Source organism: Gekko japonicus, unplaced genomic scaffold, assembly GCF_001447785.1.
Source record: "Gekko japonicus isolate JY-2015 unplaced genomic scaffold, Gekko_japonicus_V1.1 scaffold1818, whole genome shotgun sequence".
Taxonomy (NCBI): domain Eukaryota; kingdom Metazoa; phylum Chordata; class Lepidosauria; order Squamata; family Gekkonidae; genus Gekko; species Gekko japonicus.
The window spans coordinates 75,325-94,242 of NW_015175414.1; the positions used below are offsets into that span (position 1 = coordinate 75,325).

The 18,918-nt window shown below is 40.2% G+C and overlaps 1 protein-coding gene across 1 annotated transcript in view; it reads right to left on the reverse strand.

Annotated features, from left to right (window-relative positions):
- PCNX1 (pecanex homolog 1 (Drosophila)) overlaps window positions 1–18,918 on the reverse strand; it is a 116,296-nt gene that overhangs the window by 58,595 nt on the left and 38,783 nt on the right. The window contains exons 7-9 of the mRNA XM_015425764.1: window positions 13,607–13,739; window positions 11,982–11,988; window positions 3,488–3,496 (exon numbers count right to left, since the gene is read on the reverse strand). Of these exons, the coding sequence (XP_015281250.1) occupies window positions 3,488–3,496; window positions 11,982–11,988; window positions 13,607–13,739 (149 nt within the window). The remainder of the gene's footprint in view (window positions 1–3,487; window positions 3,497–11,981; window positions 11,989–13,606; window positions 13,740–18,918) is intronic.

The window sequence follows — 18,918 nt, forward strand, 5'->3', positions numbered from 1 at the left end:
GGGGGGGGGGAGTCCATTCTTTTTCATTTCCATTAGGTTCACAGCGTTTAATAACAGAGAGAAAACTTAGGACTACTGTCTACCAGAGACTCACAGGGTGCCTGTGGGCCACTCACAGCTTCTTAACCTCAGCACCCCATCTGTGAAAAGGAGCAGCAGAAAGTTACCTCACAGATTGATAGGCATTATAGACTATAAAAGTTATAAAGTACTTTAAAATATAATATCTTACATTAATTATACTAAAGCATTTTCAGGTAGCTGTCATGAAATACAATTGAAAGCATAATTCTTGCTGGCCGAACATTGTTATATAAATATCTGCACATGTTCTGTACAATGAAATATCTATATACTAATTCTTAACAGTCCCTTCTGCAGATGGATACTTATTTCCAACAACAGCAGGCTCACTCTACCCCAACAGGTTTTTCTACAGACTCAGGGGACTCTGTGAGTCTGCAGAAAAATACAAAAAGTAAAAAAAAATCCTCAGGGAGGGTTGAATCCCTCCCCCAATACCTTTTGAAATGGCTGTCGCTGGGATCTCCTCCAGGCCGTGCAGCATCAACAGTGAAAGTATGGAATGTTGGGGGGGGGGGGGCTTTTTAACGGGTGTTCTGTCAGTAAAAAGCAGGGGAAGAGGGAAGGGCCCTTTCCAGACCTATTTTGGCCTTTCAGGGAGGGATCCTTAGGGCCAAGCCTGACAAGGGTTGCCAGTGCCAGACTGGAAAATTTCTATAGATTTTGTGGTAAAGTTTAAGGAGGGTTAGGTTTGGGGAAGGGAGAGGCCTCAGCTGGATATAATGTCACACAGTCTACCCTCCAAAGCAGCTATTTTCTCCAGGGAGACGGATCTCTGCAGTCTAGAGTTCAGTTGTAATTCTGGGGGGATCGCCAGACCCCACTTGGCGGTTGGCAACCATAGGCCGGGCAGCAACTTGATGCCATCTCACTTTCATGACTCCAGTAGGCTCGGCTGCTTGGTACTGTTCATCAGCAGCCACCATATGAAAGCCAGTGTGGTGCAGCAGTTAATGCTTCAGATTAGGGCAGGGGTGGCCAAACCGTGGCTCAGGAGCTGCATGAGACTCTTTCGCACATATTGTGCAGGGTGGCTGGGGAAACAAAGAGGAGGCATGCCTCTCCAATCAGTCTTCCCTTCCCCAGCAAGTGTTCCCCTCCCAGATAGGCTTGAAGTGAGTGGGGGGGGGGAAGCAGATAAAGAAAGCAACTTTAAATGCATTCTCAAAGCCCCCCACCACCAGCTTGGAGAAGGCATTGGTCTCTTTAAATCCCTTCTCCAAGCCAAGCCTGCTGGGGTGGGGGCAAGGGGGGCTTGGAGGGGGCATTTAAAGTTAGTTGCATTCTTTTCACCTCCCCCTCCCCATCTATTTGCTTTGATTCACTCTCTCTCTCTTTCCACCTCTTTCATTCTCTCTCTCTCTCTCTCTTTTTGACAAATATCCAAACCAGCCATATCCTCCATGAGAACTACCATTTCCAGCCTCCAGGTGAGGGCTGGAGATCACCCAGAATTACAACTGTTGTCTAGGTGACAGAGATCAGTTCCCCTGAATAAAATGGCTGTTTTGGAGGGGTGAATCTATGGCATTAAATCCTGCTGAGGCTGCTTGCTTCCCCAAGCCTCACTGTCCCAAGGCTCCATCTCCAGGAATTTCCCAACCTGGAATTGGCAGCCCTAAGGTGAATTGACCTCTGTAGCTGAGAGATCCATTGTGATTCCCAGGACACTGCCACTGCTGCTGTGGGGGGAGAGGAAGCAGGTGGGAGGCTAGGAGCACTGCCACCGCTGCTGCTGCTGTGCGGGGTGGGGGAGGAAGCAGGCAGGAGGCTGGGAGAGTGATGGGGCAGAAAGAGAGAGTGATGGGGTGGGGGGCAGAAAGAGAGAAAGAGTGATGAGGTGGGGAGGCAGAAAAACAAAGAGAATAATGAGGGGTCAGAAAGAGAGAGAAGTAACATGCATGGAGGAGAGATAGAGAGTAAAAAAAGGGGGCAGACAGAAGAAAAGAGTGTGAAAGAGGTAGGAGGAAAGGGGAAGAAGCAGAGGTGTGAGGAATGGGATAACCATTTGCAGGTCTCCACTTGTTCTTCTTATAACCTACAGCACTGTGGACAAGAAAACTGTCAGGAGAATCCTAAAGAGAACATGGGCAGATGTGGAACACCTTGATGATATGCTCTGACACTGTCCAAAAATGGGGGGATGACTATTATTCAAAAATCTCTTAGATTCTAGCAACAGAACAAGGCTTTCCCTCGTCCTCCTCTCCTCCCACCCTCACTACAGCTCAAGAAGATGCCCCTGAGTCTTGGACAGCCCTTTGGAACGCTATTCAATGTTGTGCCAATGACTGTATCCAGGAGAGAGGAGCCCAGAGAAATCAGAGACACCTTCCTCATGCTAACCTGCTTACAACAAGGGCGCTTTAGGATCCAAGCCGTTTAATGCTTATTAGGTACATCTAATCCTTTATTTTGCAACATGCATTTCTTGATAACAATGAAAATTCACTTTCCAATATCTGACTCTTCAATATTACATAAGAACGTAACAGACGCCAATGTTGGATCAGGCCAAAGGCCCATCCAGTCCAACACCTTGAGTCACACAGTGGCCAGAAATACCAGGTGCCATCAGGAGGTCCACCAGTGGGGCCAGGACATTAGAAGCCCTCCCACTGTTGACCCCCCCCAAGCACCAAGAAGACAGAGCATCACTTGCCCCAGAGCCCCTATCTATACCTTGTGGCTAATAGCCACTAATGGACCTCTGCTCCATATGCTTATCTAATTCCCTTTTGAAGCCGGCCATGCTTGTAGACACCACCACTTCCTGTGGCAGTGAATTCCATGTGTTAATCACTCTTTGGGTGAAGACGTACTTCCTTTTATCCGTTCTAACCCAACCGATCAGCAATTTTATTGAATGCCCATGAGTTCTTATATTGTGAAAAAGGGAGAAAAATACCTCTTCCCCTACCTGCTCTATCCCATGCATAATCTTTTTTTTAAAACTGCCCTCCAAAGGGGCAGGATTTTATTGCATTTTCCACATAACATACACAAACAATCATAACATATACATACATGTACATACATATGTACATACATACATATACATACGTCGTCGTTTTTCCAAGCTAAAGAGCCCTAAGCGCTTTAACCTTTCCGCATAGGGAAAGTGTTCCAACCTTTTTATCATTTGAGTGCGCTTTTTATCATTTTACCTTTTTATCATTTTCTGCGCTTTTTCCGAAGCTATAATATCCTTTTTAAGGTGTGGTGACCAGAACTGCACACAGTATTCCAAATGAGGTCGCACCATTGATTTATATCTCTCTCTTGCTCAGTCTCTGCCAGTTCAGACCCCATCAATGTGTATTTATATTTAGGATTTTTGGCTCCAATGTGCATCACCTTGCACTTGGCCACATTGAACCCCATTTGCCATGTTGGCGCCCACTTGCCCATCCTTGACAGATCCCTTTGGAGTGCCTCACAATCCTCACTGGTTTTCACCACCCTGAACAACTTCATATCATCCACAAATTTAGCCACTTCACTCCTTACTCCCATCTCCAAATCATTAATGAACAAGTTAAAAAGCAGTGGATCAAGTACTGATCCCTGCGGTACCCCACTGCTTACCACCCTCCACTGAGAAAATTGCCCATTTATACTCACTCTCTGTTTTCTATTAATTAGCCAGTTTTTGATCCATAAATATCCCATGATTTTTTAGCTTACTTAGGAGCCTTTGATGAGGAACTTTATCAAAAGCTTTCTAGAAGTCAAGGTAAACAATATCTATTGGGTCCCCCTTGTCCACATGTTTGTTCACCCCCTCAAAGAACACTAACAGGTTAGTGAGACAAGATCTTCCCTTACAGAACCCATGCTGAGTCTGCCTCAATTACCCGGTATCGACGTCAGACTGACTGGCCTGTAATTCCCTGGATCTCCTCTGGGACCCTTTTTAAAGATGGGAGTAACATTAGCTACCTTCCAGTCCTCAGGATTGGAGGCAGATTTAAGGAAAGATTACATATTTTTGTAAGGAGATCCAGAAGTTCTAATTAAATATTCTAATTAGCAGTTTCATTACTATGTTATTAGTTCTCATGGAAAGCTACAGAAATTACTATAAAGCAAACCTATAACATGCTTGAAAATCTTTGTATGCTAACAACTGAGAATCACAAGTCTCAGATAAAGAGTGTTTTACCAACTGAAGCAATTTTCTCTTCCTTGCCATTTTCCTATCACTTTATTTGTGCTCCAGAATAATGCCTATTCTGACCAGCCAGGCATATCCTTAATAACTATTATCCCCAAACTGACATGTCCCACTCACATAATTTAAAATAGTTTCCCAGAAAGTATTTTCATAAACCTTCTTTTAACAGATCTCAATTCCTTTTGGGCTAGCTTACCTGGCTGGTGATCCTCTTCTCATATGCACGCCACTGGAGGGGCACTATGCACTTAACATATTCAGTGGGCAGTTACATGTACAAAAATCATACCAACATAAAGCCTAAATTCTGCAATCCTTCTTCCTTTTGTAAAAAAAGGGCAAGAAGGGTGTAAACAAATCTCTGACGGATTAGCCCCTTCCTTTGTTACATAGTCAATGCTGGGGGAGAATCACACAAGCCCAAACACTTCTACACTTTGCAAAAACAATTAAGTGTTCCAATAGTTTATGGGTTTGTTTTGTTATTGACCTGTAGAAATTTGTGCTGCAAACTGAGTTCAAACTATCTATTTCAGTTTCATTAACATTTAAAGTTACTAAATTAAGTTTCTTTTTAAAAAAGATTCTTTCTCCACACAGTTGCATCCAGGGTGGGTTCAAGCCATTTTCTCACCTTAAGCATGGCACAATTTCCAATACCACCCAGTACCTAAATGGCACAAAATGGGTTCATGGAAAATAACATACAGTTCCTTCAGATTAAAAAAAAAAAAAAGAATAACATTAAACATGATACTTATTGGCACAGCAGAATTCATTTTAATGGGTGATACCGTTCTCTTCCTTATTAAAAGCAGAGTTCTGTGGTATGTAAGACTAACAAATTTATTACAGTCTAACTAATTTCTGTATTAAATTTCAACACTATACTTTATTGCCTCTGTTTAAGCCTTGATAAAAGAACCCATTCCTCACACATGACTGATGTCAAAGTTGTGTAACATATCTAAAGACACCACTGTGGATACTGTGAATAGTCACTGTCTTTGTCTTGTATACTGTTGAGTCCTGCAAGAGAAGTAATGCTACTCTGCATCCATAGAGTACCTTTTCCTCATGACTAAGTAACTGCATCCTCCCTACGCTTAATAATTTAGCAGCAGGTTGTTCTGGACACAGAACTCAGGCAAGATTTTCAAATACAAGGGCTGATGTCACAACCCCCTTCTTCTAGGTAAAAAAAATCCACTCCTGATTCCATTCCTCTCGTCCTTCAGCCTCGTAAAGACCAAAGAGGTATTTCTGAAATGCCTTGAGAACATAAGAGCAGCCCTGCTGGATCAGACTGGTAGTCCATCTAGTCCAGCATCCTATCTCATGCAGTGGCCAGTCAGTTCTTCTTAAGGTCCAACAACAGGGAGTAGAGACACTGGCCTTCTCCAATATTGCCTCCTGGCACTGGTATTCAGAGGTTTAGTCACCATGGCTACGAGCCATTGATAGATCTATCCTCCATGAATCACTTTTAAAGCTGTCTGTGCCTGTAGCTATAACTTCTCAGACACATTGGAAGAAGACAAATATTGACATAAATGTGTTATGCTTTATCAAGATATTAACTGTGCATAGGAATCTGAAGCCATTTCCTTTCCAAAATTCATCTCATTGCTAGAACCAGCACTGAATGTATTATTATGATTCTCACTGTAAATGTTTTTGTGCTCTTAGCAACACTACACTTACCAGCTGGAATAGAAAGGCAAGTTTAGATACCACTTTTCAGTATGATAAAGCTAATTAAAGATAGCTGAAAACATACATTTCTAAGACCTGGTCTGCATAGAAAAACAAGATAGGTCATGGCTACTTGATGATTCAAATGGAACAGCTTTGGTTCTAGATCTACTATTCAATTTATAAAATAGCCATCTACATGGTACATTAACTATACTCACACTTCAAACCTATGTAAAAAACAAAGAGGCTTTTAGAAGCCTAACCAAGCAGCATAACAAAGCTGTACTCTATGTAAAAACCTGTAGTCAGAAATCTCTCACAATGGTTCACACTTTTAAAAAAGAGATTTAAATAATATGGTGTAAATATCCATTTACTCTAAGATAATATAAAACGATAACTTAGAAACAAGCAAGTAGAGGATCCCTTCTGTAGAAGCAGATTCCCTCACCCCAACTTGCTGAAGCCCCTTTGTAGTAGGGGCGAGAACTAACTTTTTTTTTTGGGGGGGGGACTATGTTTCCATTTACTACACTAACTACTGAAAACACATTAAAATGATAAACTAAAGTACACAAATCATATTTTATTATTCTTTACAGGGGTGCATTTGGATTTTAAGAAGCTAAATCTTAAACTAAAAGAGGAGCCCTTCACTAACTACTGAAAACACATTAAAATGATAAACTAAAGTACACAAATCATATTTTATTATTCTTTACAGGGGTACATTTGGATTTTAAGAAGCTAAACCTAAACTAAAAGAAGAGCCCTTTAGGAAGCAGTATTTTAGAGAGCACTGTTCCTCGAGGCATAAAACACCACATGATCAAAAATTCTTTTAGGTCACCTATACATTAAAATGACTGGACTATAACTATGGCTTATGCAAACCCTAGGAAAAGAGCCAACACAGAGTGTGGAATCTTAGTGAAAACATGATGTTATTCACAAATGCACTCAGTGCTCAGTTCTTCAAAACAGATACATAGGCAAATACTGTCATCATAACCAGTAAGAATATAGGCCAATAAGGACAATGTTAGTCTGAATGGAAAAGAAAAAATTCAGTAATTCAGCTGCCACATCTCTCTTACTTCATTTGTGAGCTAAATTCTAATTCAGACAGGAAATTAAACTAGCCTTCAGGTGCTCTTCACAGGTTGTGAACCAGCATCTCTATCCAGACTTACTGAGTTTAAAACCCATTACGATGTAAAAAGGCCTCCTTGATACATGGTTAGGCCATTTCTATAGTACTAGAAGAACAGCTAGTATCTTCCACCCACAGTTTCTCTGCAGACATGTTTAGCATATTGTGCAATCCACACCAGGCCCTAGCAGTTACACAGGTGGGGGCAGCAATTTTTCTGCTACTTTTTTGCTGTCAACTCACAGCTGACATATGGCAACCGCTCGGGGTTTTCAAGGCAAGAGATGTTCAGAGGTGCTTCGCCATTGGCTGCCTCTAGGCCTGCCAAATCCCCCCGGGGGGGCGGATATCCCCCCGATTTGGAGGCCCGATTTCCGCCATGGCGGAATCAGGCCCCGGGGAAAACCCTATCCCGGCGTGCACATCAGCCGGATGTGACGTGCTGACGCCGGGCACACTGTGGCCCCGCCCCCAGTGTGCCCAGCATCAAGATGTCACATCCGGCTGACGTGCATGCGGCGCGCGCGCGCTGAGGACGCCAAACGGGAGCCCCCCGTTGCCAGGTAAAAACAATTTGGCAACCCTAGCTGCCTCTATTTTGCGACCCTGGACTTCCTTAGTGATCTCTCATGCAAACACTAACCAAGGCCCACCCTGCTTAGTTTCCAAGATCTGATGAGATCAGGCTAGCCTAAACTATCCAGGTTAGGATTCATGTAAATGCAGTCTTAATTCTGATTAACATCTTTATCATTGGGAAATTATGCTGACAACCTAATCACTACTCTTGGGAGCAAGTTCACTAACTGATTTCAGTAATAATTATAATTAATTAATAATTATCCTATGGCATTGTGTGTAGAATACCCAGGAGATTCTAAAATTGTCTGGCAGCCAGAAATTCTCGTTCTTTTAGTGTTATACACCACTAGGTTCCTCATGGTGAGCTAAGGTGGTGAGCTAGACTAGTTTTTAAGGCAAGAGATGCTTCAGAAGTGGTTTGTCATTGCTTGCCTCTGCATCACGACCCTGGTATTCCTTGGAGGTTGCCCTTCCAAATACTACCCAAGGCCGACCCTGCTAGTATTAACTTCCGAGATCTAATGGGATCAGGGTAGCCTGGGCTATCCAAGCCAGGTACTTGTTTCAGTAGACTCATTTGTATGTAAATATATTTAGCAATGGAGTGTCCAGTATTTCATGACCTAACATACAAATGCATCACTAACTGCAAACTAGTTTGTATTGCTGTAAGTTAGGATGTAGCCAAGAGATTAGAATTTGCAAAATTGATAGGAATAGCATTCTCTTGGAGACTTTAAAGAACTGTAATAATAATTAAGTGCTGTCCAATCATAACTGACTCATGACGACCCCTCATGGGGTTTTCAAGCCAAGAGATGACCAAAAGTGATTTGCCATAGCCTTTAAAAGTAAAGAAATAAAAGTATTGCAAAAGCATGGAACTGCAGGAACAACAATTATTCACGAGTGGATAATATAAAAGCCACCTTTGTATTTACAGTGTTTGCTACCTAGTTTCCCTCCCATAATCTATTAAAGCCATTATCACATCAGATAAGGAAAAATTAAGCCCATCCAGTAGTGGTAGAAAAGCCAGCAGAACCTTTTAAAGCTAACTAAATTGGCTGAGTTAAGGGGATGTACATAGAGATATTTATATAAACAGAATATCTGACTTTCTTCCAAGAAAGTCAGCGTTAAAGTCCACACCTCCTAAAGAGCACACCAGTATTGCAGCTCACAGAAATTTCAACTGATCTTAAGCATTTTGTTTTATTTAACTCTAGCATCTGTGTTCATTAAGCAATGAAACTGCAGCTACATAGCAAGAATTGAGAATATTTAAATATCATTTAAACATTTCTCGTATCTATGAAGGAGGGAACTTTTCCCAGATCAGAAAGAAAATGTGAAAATTCAAATAAAACTCCTGTTCACCCCCAATGCACAGTTTATACCCTGTGCACAGACTATAAGGATTAATGTTTAACAATTAGATGGCATGCACTAAACATTGAACAGCTTCTTGAAATAATTTAATTCACATTGGAATTGTCTAGAAGACTCATTTTAATAGTTAGTATAACTGTTCTTGTTCTAATAATTTAATACTTGAAATATTTGAATATTTGATCAACACGTGAACAAAATCTGGCCAAACTGACCCACCAAAACACCATGCTAAAGTCTATTCAGTCACCCTACCTACCAAAAGATTCCTCCCCCAAACATTCCCGAAGTGTTTATATTTACCTGAAAAAGAGATAGAACATGGGCCTACATTGTAAATGCTTGCCTTATAGCACATAATACGGATATTATTTCTTTTTGTCTCAATTTATGGTATATGCGATATTTTGATAATTTCTCAGAACATCCAAAGCTAAACATTGCCTCACTCAGTTGCATAATATGCCAAATGGAATATGTAAGTGGCCGTTTGCTTAGGCTGAGATATTGCAGAAAGCTTGTGGAAGGAGTTGGAGAAATGTGGATCTTTCTCTGCTTTTGTCTTCCCTTGGTGGGTTGTTGTTTAATCCTAAAGATCTGAAGGGGGACTCTCATGAAGAAAATGCACTACAATGTGGGGTATTGCAGTGAGGAGGGAAAACTGAACAACTGTCAATTCACTTCCACAGTCTAAATTCACTGGATTTCTTCTCCCCCTTGTAGCCCTCATAGAATAGTCATTTTGTTTACAAAGGACTCTTAACCACTCAGGACAAGCAGCAGGTTGATGAGGGAATGTAGAAGGCAGGGAAACATCTGCTATACCAACTCCTTCTGCAAGGTTTTCCACAGGATTCAACCCCTAGCCACTGCCAAAAAGCAAAGTTATTGTACAACTGAAGGAAGACCATTTCAAAGCAGCAGTTGAGAAAAGTTTGACTGTTCATGGGCAGGAAGGCCAGTATGCTATTGTGAGATTAAAACATTTTTTCTCCCAAATATCTAAATACAACTATATGATCAGAAGCCAACTCTACACAACTTGAATTCATTCCTGAATTCTGGCATCTATGTTGCAAACATCAGGATGACTAAGGGAGTTGAGGTTGTTTGCAACACTCCTTAACACAGATCTTTCTTCTACATTGGGAGGAGAGCAGGGGGGAGCTAGATGGAGGTGGTAGAGCACTTAAATACTTCAATTTCATGGCAGAAACTCTGTTCTGATTTGTTGCAATTGCAGGATAAAAGCAGAAAGACATGATGAAAGAACAAAGAGCATAATAGAATGGCGGGGAGAGGGAAGAGCAGGGATGGCATTTACTATAGTTAAAGTCAAACCACACATTTTCCCCCGTTTAAGGCCCTGCAACTGTAAGTATCTGCTTACTTCAGTTTAGCAAACTTAATGCATCCCCTATTTCTTTTCACTGAAAGTGACATTAAAAGGAAGGTGCAAAGAGGATTCCTTAGCTTTACTCCTGAACTATATCCACAAACATAACACTACAGTATAACTTCATTTTCCAAACTGTTCCTCTGTCCACCAGACAGAAAGCATGCTCATCAAAATAGCACAAAAAGGAGCAAATAAAATGTCCCCACGTGATTTCAAACCAATGTGATTCCCCTTGATGGACTAATATATATCCAATAAATATAGCAGTAATAGCAGTAGTAAGTGGACCATTACTCCTTTAATGAAAAAGTGCATGAACAGCACAGATGACACAGTATTTTGAAGTACCTCACATTTGTTGCCTTTATGCATATGAAATGAGCATCAGGGGCTGTTGTTACATTATACTGGCAGCAACTGAAAACACTGTTCACACTAATAACTTTCCATATGATTACTAGCCCATATCCAAACACTCCTCATGTATTTTAGACAATGTTAACCATACCAACAAAAACCTTTGATACCAGCTTTACAATTACAATTCTCACAAATAGATGCCATATAATGTGTGCTTCTAAAAGCACTCTTGCACTGGTTTGAATAGGTCCTAGAAGTTCTTGTGTCCAGACTGCTGATTGCAGCAAAGAAAATATGATCTTTGAGACCTTTTTTGGTTATACTTATCTAAAAAGTAGCATACAAGATGAGAAGTGTGCCTAATTTTGCATTCTCTGGAAGAATAATGAAAAATTAGATTGATTTTCAGCTATATTTTCTATAGTACCAGGAATAACCTAGAAGGTTTTCTTTTAAAAATGAATATTACAAAGTTGTTAAGTATTCACCAGTTATGATGGTCACAACCTAGAGCAGGGGTGTCAAACATAAGGCCTGGGGGCCAGAACTGGCCTGTCTAGGGCTCTTAACTGGCCCGCAAACAACTGATATGTATGGAAATGTAAGGTACTCTCCTTTTTATGGTATCTCTTGGGGGGAAAAACTGGGAACTAGTCTTGCATATGATTAAATACATTTATTGGGGGGGTTGGGGTTCCCCAGTAAATCAATTGCTTTCACTGCTAGGAATCAATTGCTTTTGTTTGTATTTTGGGTAAAAAATAATATTGTTAATCGGGTTTGCCTGTGTCCTTTATACAGTTTATATCTCCGGTATACAGCCCTCGTAATAAATGATTTTGACACCTCTGACCTAGAGTTTAGTTAGCTGACTTCTAGGATGGTTCGCAGTGATCAGGGATAATGAATAACTTTGGAATGAAACATCTTAGAAGCCTCTTTAGTTTCACAGAAAAGTTAAAGCATTATTCCTATGTTGTTTACTATAAATATCAAAAAAAGTGTTAAGGAGTCCCACAGAAGAGATCAATGAAAAGCAGGTGTCATCGTATCTAGCCAATGACTGCCCACTTCATGGCTATTCAACATTTCAGATCATAACTATCACAGCATATCAACTGTGCAATGCCAAATACACTCAGACTCTCTCAAATATAGTTCCTTTCAATAGTATCCATATTTCTATCACCTGGTATTCTGCCTAGTTTTGTATATCAATGGTTTTGCCCAAAGGACCTTATTTCTTCAGTACCCTTTGATTCAGTGGACATAGAAAATCTTTTTTGTTTCAGTCACCTAAACTGTAAGTTGTGCTGAGATGAGTCTGCCTTAGGGTGCAGTGGTTAGTGTTGGACTAGGGTCTGAGGAACCCAGGTTCAAATCACTACTCTGCCATGGAAATTTGCTGGCTGGCCTTGGGCCAGTTATACACACTGAGCCTAACCTAACTCATAGGGTTGTTGAGAGGATACAATGGAGGAGAGGAGAATGATGTATGCTGCTTTGGGCCACCACTGGGAACACAGCTGGGGTATAAATGAAGTAAATAAATAAAAATATATGGCTCACAGGGTTAGGTACAACGATGATACCAGGGGTTTTAAAATTTTGTATGTGGTGATAAAGCTTGTTATAAAATGTGGCAAAAAGCTATAGTATCCATGCTTTCTGGGGACTCCAGATAATATATTTCATATTCTGCCTTACATTATTGATTTTATGCTCTACGCTTAATATTTGCATTGGGTTAACATCTTTTCATACTTAATCTTGATGTATTCTCAGTTATTACTTGAAATTTGTTTTACTACTAGACAAGACGAATGTTATTCTATATTTGTTATACTTTGGTGTCTTTGTATCCTCTTTGTTCTGTAATTCTCTGGATCTGTTTCTCTAAATTATTTTTTATAGTCTCAGACTGTTAACACCGATCACAGTTCTGAAATTGAACCTTAAGAACAAAGGGAATGGTTTAACTTAGTCATGAGTGTTAGATTTCAAAGCTGAAAAACAGATATACAGAGCTGGAGAAATCCCAAGCGTGTGATGTCAAGGAATCTAAAATATTTTTCAGCCCTGCACACATATCTTCCTTTTCTAAACATATCTCTATGCCACATGTAGTACTATACAGATGCTAAGAGAATAATGTATTGGATTTCAGGATTAAAAGTGTAAAATTATGAAGTTTCCCCCCCCAAAAAAGTTCAACTAGGTGAGCAAGGTGAGAGACCAATATAATATTTTAGGTCTATAAAAATTGCTTGAAGTTTAACATTCTGTTAATGTCCCCAAAATTGATGTTCCTCTCCGAATAAGTGAAAATAAATCATAGCATATCAAGTTCACCTATTTCACGATCCTTGCTTTCATATTTTAGAAGTATACAGGAAGATAGATGCCTCATTTAATAATATTTCTACATTTCTGTGCTCATTTAAACAAGTGAAACATTTGAAGATTTGACACAAAACATAAATGAAAGAGCTAGTTGTGTGTCAGTTTGTTAGCATTTTGGCTGAACTAGAGTGATTCACTGGCCTAATCATGGGGAAATGGGAAGACACAAACGGTGTAGCGTACACATGCACAATTCAGAAAGATCACAAAAACATGCAGTAACAGCTCAAAGAGATTGGCTGGTTGGAAAAATGAGGGAATTGGGGAGGGCAAAACAAAGCATTTTAAACACTGTTGAGAGTGGGAAGCAGTGATCAGCTGCATGCACGTTAGATACTGTGGAACACAGATACCATACCTGAGGGGTGAGCCGATGAGCAATGTAGGAGGGGTAGGGTTACTCCCTGCATTGTGACGGCGCCGTACTGCCTGACGCCTAAATGTGCTGCGTTCACGACGAACTGTGACCACCTCCTCACTGGCTTGTGGTGCTGCATCAAGACAGACCAAGTCAAATTGCAGCCCAGACCACTCATGTACAGAGTTATCTTATTCTCTCCCCCCCCACCCCGTCAACTCATTTGTAGAAGAAATAGTTGCTCTGTCTGTTTTGCACAGATAATGCACAAATGGAGAATATTTAAAGGTGGAACCATCACCTTTTTAAAAAAGCCATAACTTTAATGTTCTAACCTGGGTGTATAAAATAATTTTTAAATCATTTTTAAAAAGAATTAAATAATTTTAACATGTTGAAGTGTCAGTTATGGATGTTTCAAATATAATTTGGATTTAAATGAAATATAAACTTAAATCTAAAATCATTTTTGAAAACTGAATCTATGACTCACAAAGGTAAAAACTGAAGTGGGGAGATGGGAGAGAAGAAACAATAAGCCTAAAGCCCTGGTGATTCATGATTCTTTGGATCCTGGCCTTAATCATCAAAACTAATTTTCTTAGTGTCTTTTAAGGTTGCAAGATCCCCCCTCGCTGCTGCTGGTGGTGGTGGTTAGGGTTGCCAACTCCAGGTTTGGGAACACCTGGAGATTTGGGGTGGGGCCTAGAAAGGACAGGGCTCTCAGTGGGATACAATGTCATAGAGTCTATCCTCCAAAGTATCCATTTTCTCCAGGGGAACTGATCTCTCTAGTCTGGAGATGAGCTATAATTCTGGGGGGTCTCCAGGTCCCACTTGGAGGCTGGCATCCCTATGACATGCACAGAGAAAGCAAAACAGAAATCAATTTTACATTTACCTCCATGCCACCAAGCAAATATATTGCAAAGGGCATATGGGCTGCAGGACCAAAGATTTTAGTGTATATTCCTAAATAGTATTTTATTTCAAAGCCAGTATGTTTGAACTGTTTTAGTAACCAGTTGGCACACACATTTGGTCCTGGAAGCATAGAATTTTAAAATAAAAAACTGATTTAAATCAAACTTTTTAAAAAATAATTTAAACCATGGTTTAAAATCATGGTTTAATATCAGCTTGATTTAAATCAATCTGCCCATCCAATATGCCCAAGGTCACACAAGTTGCAATTCCTCAGTTCCTTTAAAGTTCTGCTCTCCTGTACAGAGAGAGTTGTATAGAGACTAGTTCCAGTTCGTTTCCAATACAGGGGGGGAAACTGGTCTAGATAATGAACAGTTGTTATAGCTATTGCAACAATGTAGTTCCAGCAGAAAGAGTTCGGCTTGGATGGTAGAGCAGGGCTTGAATTCAACCTTTCATAGGCCCAATATAAAAGTCAGCCCTCCCTGCCCATTTATAAAAACAGTAAAAAGTTACCTCTCTCACAGGATGAGCATGAGTCAAAAAGACAGTTTGGAAAACACTTTGCAAATTAAAACGCTATATACGTTAGAAGTAGAAGGACTACCAATGGAATGGATTTGGTCTCATTCTTTGGCAACTCCTTCTACACAACATAAAGCTTTTTTTAGGGTGTTCTGTATGTACATCTCATACTCAGGAACCTGAAGACTAATCTTTACTTTCTAAGGCAGTTTTTTTAATTAGCTTTTTTTTAAATTAGCTTTTAAATGCCATGATGAATTCCGAGCCTTTGGGAACAGGACTCACTACAACTCCAAAACACATATACACAAAGTTGGCAGATACCAAGTCAAGAAATAAACCCCGGTAGAGCTGGTGGAATCCTTAAAAAAAAATTTAACCACCAAGGCACAAAAGACCTCTTATTAAAGAGGCAAAAGAAAAGAAAAATGTGTTAGGCATCACTGCAGAAAATTATGCAATAATTTGGAACTATGCTCCATGTATACTTGCCCCCCCAAGAACTCATAGTACTGTGCCCCATTCTGTAGAGCCAAAATTATTTAAGCAAACCATTGTGCAAGGGAAAGAAACACCAGGCAGAATCAGCACACTACCTGCTGGGGAAGACTTATCAAGCCAAAAGCTTGGATTTTACCTCTGGGGGATAACTTCCTTTCAAAGAATAGGGTCCATAACATTTTAGGGTTGTTCAATAACTGCCATTATTTGTGTCATTGACTCTCTCCATCTCCAAGTCCTCTGTAATAGACACAGGTTTTTGTATACTGCTGGTCTTGCGTTTTCAGAAGCATTCGCTTCCATTGAGTTAGATCTGTGGAGACCTGAATACTGACAAATCTACAGTGGATCACTTTAAATCATGGAGGGATTTTTTATTTTTACTGCTTCATTAATACAGATTACTGTGGATTGCGTAACTATTATAGTGACAGGTTAATGTAATCAATTAAAAACATGGACTGAGATTAAATCAATACATGGAAATTAAAAATGTACCTCAGTAACTAATATGTCATCTAATAATTTCCAAAGGCTTCCATGTGTTTTAATTAAAACTTTAATATAGTAAAAATGCTTGACATGGCACCAGAACTAAGCTAAATTGAAGTTCACTTATATGAACTAAACAAAATCACCGTTGCCGCCATCCTTAATGTATAGTTACGACTTGCTAGCACTTTATGTTTTGAATTGTTTTTAGATGGTTTTATTTATGTTATTACTGTTTCTATGTTGCTCTTGTAAGCTGCCCTGAGCCTGCTTCGGCGGGAAGGGCAGGGTATAAATTAAATAAATAAATGTAGATTCTGCAGTCCAGGCCCACTCTGCCTTGAGGCATTCTACAGTAGAAAGCAAGTTTTGTCCAGATTGTAGAACAAGGGTGCAATCCAGACACCAGCAAAAGCTTCCTTGCCCACCTGTATACTCACAGCCACAGATTGCAGTCAAGGCTGGCAAGCAGAAACTAGCCACAGTTCCGTTTTGCTGTTGGATGAAAGAGGAGCTGATAGGAATGTCAGATCAGTCCAGTAAACCAGCTCAATTTCAAACACTGCCCACATTCAGGGGTGGTGCAGTTTTAACAGCAGAATGATGATATGAGGTGTCTCTTAGCAGTGCTAGTCATTAGACAGCCTGATGAACATCTTTCCTTATTTTGCCCAATAGCTGGAGTTCCTGGGGAGGATTTCTAGAAGGGGGAGGGTGTGTGAGTGTGTGAAAGAAGCATATCATTTCATAAATAATATTTTGCTCTGTATGACCAAACTGGTTGACAGAACATTTTATTCATGGAATTTTGTGAGCAACTGTTATCTATAAATAAAAAGAAGCACATCAACTTGTGTGTCAGACAAAGAAGACAAATATTGCCTCAGACACCAATCAAGTCCCACTGCAGCTATCTTAAAATACACAAGCTGCAGTTCACTGATTTACAATTTTTTATTATCATAGTAAAAGCAAAAGCCACTATGTTACTCAGGTTGATAGTGTAATCTGATAGCTTCACTTACCATGGAATGTTTCTACCAGAAAAGAGAAAGATAAAGATCTTGAATTGTTACATATTAAAATCAATCTGAAAACTGTATGCTTTAAATGGCTGAATGCTAAAAGTACTATATAAATATCTTTAATACCTATTCTTTTCTGTAGGTTTATGCTTTGTGTAACCTAACCAGCTTCAATGCATTTGTTTGGGGCAACACAAAATACAAGATTCTGTAACAACATGCTATGCATTTCTGCAATACATTTTTGATACTATGCTGACCAGAATCAAGTCTATTTTAGGAAGTCCAGATTAAGACGATACTCATAAAAAGATAGCTAGCATATATTTTGGAGGGTGGATGACCTAATGTACATTATAAGAGTTCATTTTATGTGAAGATAGCATTCTCTTGAAATTAACTATTACATTCTAATTAATTTCAGATACAAGTTTATCTCAGTAAACAAAATACTGCAACTGCAGCTGTTAACATTACAACACCATAAATAAAGCCTGGCTTTTTCTACCATAACCCTAAAAAATTATTGGAGTCAGACTGCTTATCTTAAAGTTCATGGATGTTCAAGAACTTGTGCTTTTACAAAAGCAACAGTAATTTCATATTATTTAAAGCATAAGTAGGAGGTTTTAAGAAAGCCACAGAAGACCTGGAATACCAATATGAGCTGTACAGAGTTCAATTAATGGAAGAACTAACAAATTATAAAGAATGCATAAGGACTTTTCAATTTATAAGACAGTCAATAGTTGAAGTGGTAGTTGAAGAGGTACTGCATAAGACGAAATAAGCCAGTTCACAGGAAATGGCAAAACAAGAGTTGCTTTATACTCGTTTACAGGTGTCTAGTGGGCATTTTTGAGAGCACATAAAACTATCAAAATAAATAATTCTGCATGCTTTACTTTCTTCTTGGTATGAAAGGTTTTACAATAGTATCACAGAGGCCGTTGTTCCTCAGAAAGATGCATTAGCGGATACAATTCCTATGACATACAAACACCTCTAACACTTGTGCATGAAGCAATTATCCCCAAATTCCTACTATTTTCACACAACATTCTACACACTACTGATTGATAGCCAGTTCTTTGCTGTGAATCAAAACAAAGCCAGGGATGACTGTGAAGCATCTCTCTTATATATATTTGCCGAATGGTAGTGGCTTCAGGCCTATGAGGTGGCAAGATTGCATGCGCTCCCTCAGCCATTGGCCCGCCGGTTGCCAGTCAAGACTACTGGCATGCCACTGGCCGGGTGTGCTCCTCTTCCCTGCCCACTCCCCTGTCAGGCACTGTTCTCTGTCAGAAGCTCTGTGTCTCCTGAGGAACACAGTTCTCTTGCTTAGCTCCTGAGTGTGGGACAAAGGTTTCCCTCAGTGGCTGTTGTGAGGACTCATAGGGTTGCCAGCTCCAGGTAAGGAAGCCAGAGTTTGGGGAGGGGAGAGGGGAGGCCTCAGCTGAATAGAATGCCATAGAGGCCACCGGCCAAAGCATTTTAACTTCTCCCTCAGTGGCTGTTGGTAGGCAACCAAGCTTGGTTCTGCCAGTAAATAGACAAAGGAACAAAACCCTTTCTACGGCTCTGTGAAAAATTCATTGGGCCCAGCCCTGAATAGGGTTGCCAGCTCCAGGCTTGGAAATACCTGGCGATTTGGGGGTTGGCACCTGAGGAGGGTGGGGTTTGGGGCATAATGCCATAAAGTCCAACTTCCAAAGCAACTGTTTTCTCCAGGTGAACTGAACTCTGTCGCCTGGAGATCAGTCGTAATAGCAGGAGGTCTCCAGCCACCACCTAGAGACTGGCAGCCCTACCCGTGACAACATCTACTCTCAGAATGTT